At 40.8% G+C, this 3,962-nt stretch overlaps 1 protein-coding gene across 1 annotated transcript; it reads left to right on the top strand.

The window, feature by feature from the left end:
* Window positions 1–2,336: 2,336 nt before the first annotated feature.
* LOC133000595 (oocyte zinc finger protein XlCOF19-like) lies at window positions 2,337–3,515 on the top strand. The gene has a single exon (XM_061070544.1). It carries the CDS (start codon window positions 2,604–2,606, stop codon window positions 3,372–3,374), a length of 771 nt encoding a protein of 256 aa, XP_060926527.1. The 5' UTR covers window positions 2,337–2,603; the 3' UTR covers window positions 3,375–3,515.
* The last annotated feature ends 447 nt before the right edge of the window (window positions 3,516–3,962 follow it).

The following is a 3,962-nucleotide window of genomic DNA, read 5'->3' on the forward strand; positions in this document are numbered from 1 at the left end:
CATTGTTTGGTTTTTACAGACTTGCCCTTTTAATTTGCAGTAAATTCATGATAATTGACATGAGCAGATACGCCATGAAGATTTAAAAAAAAAATCCAATAAAATAGTTGTTGTTCGTAATTTTTTGCCGTTTCAACCAACCATTTTGTTTTACCGTAAAGCCACAAGTAGACGCGCAACAAAAACCTGAGGGGCAGCTGGCTTAACACATGACGGCTCACTTTACTGCAGTCGGCTGCTCCACCTCTCACCTGAATAATGAGGAGGATTTGATGCTGTTGTGAACGAGTCTGTGCAGGAAACCTGCTGCTGTGTTGCTCATGTCTGCAGGGTACCCACGGGGTCTTGAAAAGTATTAAAAGTTGATATATTAATTTAGGAAAAATCAAGACCATTTTTCAAATTCAAAACTCTTAAGATGTGTAGCCGATGGTTTTTTCCTCTTATACTGTCAGGCCTCAGCCGAAAAATGCCACGAGAGATGGTTATTGAATCGAGACATCGCACCCGTTATTTTCCTTCACACTTCAAAACTTCTCTCTCGGCAACACCCACTTCCGTTAGAACCCCCCTTCAAAACAAGACTCCCAACCAACACCCTGCTTATAACAGGAACTACACAGGCAACATCAGTCTCAGAGCGCGAGACCGCAGCTCGAGTAACGCATGTCGTTGTTGAATCTTCAATGTAGAGGACGGCTAGCTGCAAATAGTGCGCTATTAATTATTTATATGGCTGCAAAGGAATAGGCAATGGGGAGTGTAAATTCGCAGAATCGTGGTTGGAACACAAGCAGTTCAAGCCCTGATTGAAGCCCGTCGCTGGAAATGACCGGGAGGCTTACTGTTCTGTCTGTGGAAAGAAAGTGAGTGTAGCTTCAATGGGGATCAATGCTCTCGTTGTCCATCGAGCATTCGGCAGCACCTTCCTCGGCTAACGTTGTTACACGATCCAGTACGAGTACGGCAGCTGAAGCTAGTAACGTTACTGCTGGCGTTGCTAACGTTAACTCAGTTGCCGCCGCTTCAACTTCTACAGACGTCAGAGTGACGCTGGGAGCCACACCACCACTGCGCACTGCACAAGTGTTGTGGTGTCTCGACACAACAGTAACACACCACGCACTGAGCTGGTGCAAACTGAAAAGCTGTTGGAAACCAAAGCAACTAAATTAGGGCACATGCCATGAATCATATTTGTAAGGAGTGAGCACTCCCACAGCTCAGGTAGTGTCGTGGTGGCTCTTTTTGAGAAAGTTGTAGCATTATATCAGTGACAATGTTGATCTGATTTGTGTTATTTATGCTGCAAAATTGTTTTATTAGTTAAGGTATTATAAAAGTGTCTATTGCAGAGTTGACTGAACCATTTACTGCTCAGTGTGTCTGTGCAGTGTTTCAAGTAGATCATGACTGCCCTGTTAATTTCAATCTAGCCTCTTAATTTGTCTCTCAAAGTGGACCAGATTGATGCATCTTTACTTTAAAATGTACTATATCCTCTTCCAAGACGGTCCAGGGTCCATCCACCATGATCTCTACAAGTCCCGTCGGAAACACTGTTGTGTGAGTGAGTGAGTGAGAATGGTACTGTTAAAAATAAATTGTGCCTTTTGGCTTAGTAACTCAATTTATTCTTTTGAGCTTTATTCCCTCCCGGCCTATCTGAATTCTGTTGTGTTGATACAGTGCTACATAGAAGTTCTGGCAAACTTCATTTAATTTTGCAATCTCAAAATCAATTGTGTCGCTGATGTAACCGGTTACAGCTCCTAGTGGCGCTGGGGTCTTGAAAAATATTAGAAGTGTCTTGAAAAAGGTTTTGAAAAGTATTAATCTCAGGATTGCTGCATATACCCTGGTCTGAAACAGAAAGTCTGGACACATTTCTCTGAGTTTTACCCACAGGTCTTGTCTGAAAGCATCTTAACCAACTAGCTAACGTCCCCTCGCCCTGTTCTCCTCTGTTAGTGACCTAATTGGTTTATTTGGCCTCAAAAATGAAAAACTTTTTTACCAGAAACCCTTTGTTTTATGCTGCTTCCTTTACGAGCTGCATCGTAACACTAACTGTAAACGACATCAACATATCTACTTCCTGAATGTGATCGTTCAAAAATCACATCAGCCGACATTAAACGACAAAACAAGTTTTTCAAAATATTTCAGGAAACTCTGAAATGATAAACGTGTGTATTTGTGTTTCAGTGTGTCCTGCAGACGTCCAGCAACTGATGGTGATTAAAGAAGAGGTTCCCCCTGAGGAGCAGCAGTGGAGCCCCCTTGTGGACCAGGAGGACCCAGAGCCCCCCCACATTAAAGAGGAATGGGAGGAACCGTGGACCAATCAGGATGGACAGCAGCTTCAAAGACTGGAGGAGGCTGATATCAAGTTCACATTGACTCCTGTCGCTGTGAAGAGTGAAGAAGATGAAGAGAAACTTAAATCGTCAACGCTTCGTCCGAGTGAGAGGAAGAAGAACAGAGTGGACTGTGGAGGACCAGAACCAGCCAGGAACTCAGGTTCTGATGGACGTTCACAACCAGGTCCTGAGGACAAGACTGAAGACTCTTCTGAGACTGAAGTCAGTGAGGATGATTGGATGGAGACCAGGGAACCTCAGACTGGTTTAAATACAAGAAATAACAAACAGCCTCTAAGTGATATGGGATGTAAGACAGAAAAAAAATCGTTTACTTGCTCTGAGTGTGGTAAAAGATTTAGCCAAAGGGGCAGTCTAAATATACATATGAGGATTCATACAGGAGAGAAGCCGTTTAGTTGCTCTGAGTGTGGTAAAAGATTTAGCCAAAGGGGCAATCTAAATAAACATATGAGGAGTCATACAGGAGAGAAACCGTTTAGTTGCTCTGAGTGTGGTGAAATATTTTACCATAGGAGCAATCTAACTAAACATATGAGGATTCATACAGGAGAGAAGCCGTTTAGTTGCTCTGAGTGTGGTAAAAGATTTAGCGAAAGGGGCTATCTAAATAAACATATGAGGAGTCATACAGGAGAGAAACCGTTGAGTTGCTCTGAGTGTGGTGAAAAATTTTACCATAGGAGCATTCTAACTAACCATATGAGGATTCATACAGGAGAGAAGCCGTTTAGTTGCTCTGAGTGTGGTAAAAGATTTAGCGAAAGGGGCAATCTAAATAAACATATGAGGACTCATACAGGAGAGAAACCGTTTAGTTGCTCTGAGTGTGGTAAAAGATTTAGCCAAACGAGCGATCTAAATGTACATATGAGGATTCATACTGGAGAGAAGCCGTTTAGTTGCTCTGAGTGTGGTAGAAGATTTAACCAAAGGGGCAGTCTAAATACACATATGAGGATTCATACAGGAGAGAAGCCGTTTAGTTAATCGGAGTGTGGTAAAAGATTTAAGATTCAGTCCTATTGTACAAGACGTGAGGATTAATAAAGGAGAGAAGTGATTCAGTTGCAACCTTTTGCAAAAAATAGTCTTATTAGGATTTATCAGCAGATGTTCATATTATACATATTCATAACTCACTGTTTTTAAATAGACTATTAACATTTTTTATGTTCCTAGAAAATATAACGCATTGAATTACACAAAAGATTTGTGTTTATATGTCTTGTTTTTACTGATTTCTACTAGAGCTGTCAAACGATTAAAATATTTAATCGCGTTTAAGTCATAGTTAACTCGTGATTAATCGCAGATTTGTATCTATTCTAAATGTCCCTTCATTTATTTTTTTCCATAATTTTACTTGTTTTAATGCTCTTATCAGCAAAGTGGATTGGCTTGCTTTATGCAAATGTTTTATTTTTTTGAAAAACAACATTGCCAAACAGGGCGGTACAAAGTAAACAAGGACTCATCCTATAGTGCAGTTAAAACATGGCTTAATATTAAAAAAAATTCAAGTTTGCTGTGAACATAGCAGTCAGGCCTCTTATTTCAGAAACAATGAACCATAAC

Source organism: Limanda limanda, chromosome 4, assembly GCF_963576545.1.
Source record: "Limanda limanda chromosome 4, fLimLim1.1, whole genome shotgun sequence".
Taxonomy (NCBI): Eukaryota; Metazoa; Chordata; class Actinopteri; order Pleuronectiformes; family Pleuronectidae; genus Limanda; species Limanda limanda.

What these genes read in the sequence shown, in the direction of transcription:
- LOC133000595 (XM_061070544.1), top strand. Translation starts at nt 2,604, where the DNA reads ATGGAGACCAGGGAACCTCAGACTGGTTTAAATACAAGAAATAACAAA.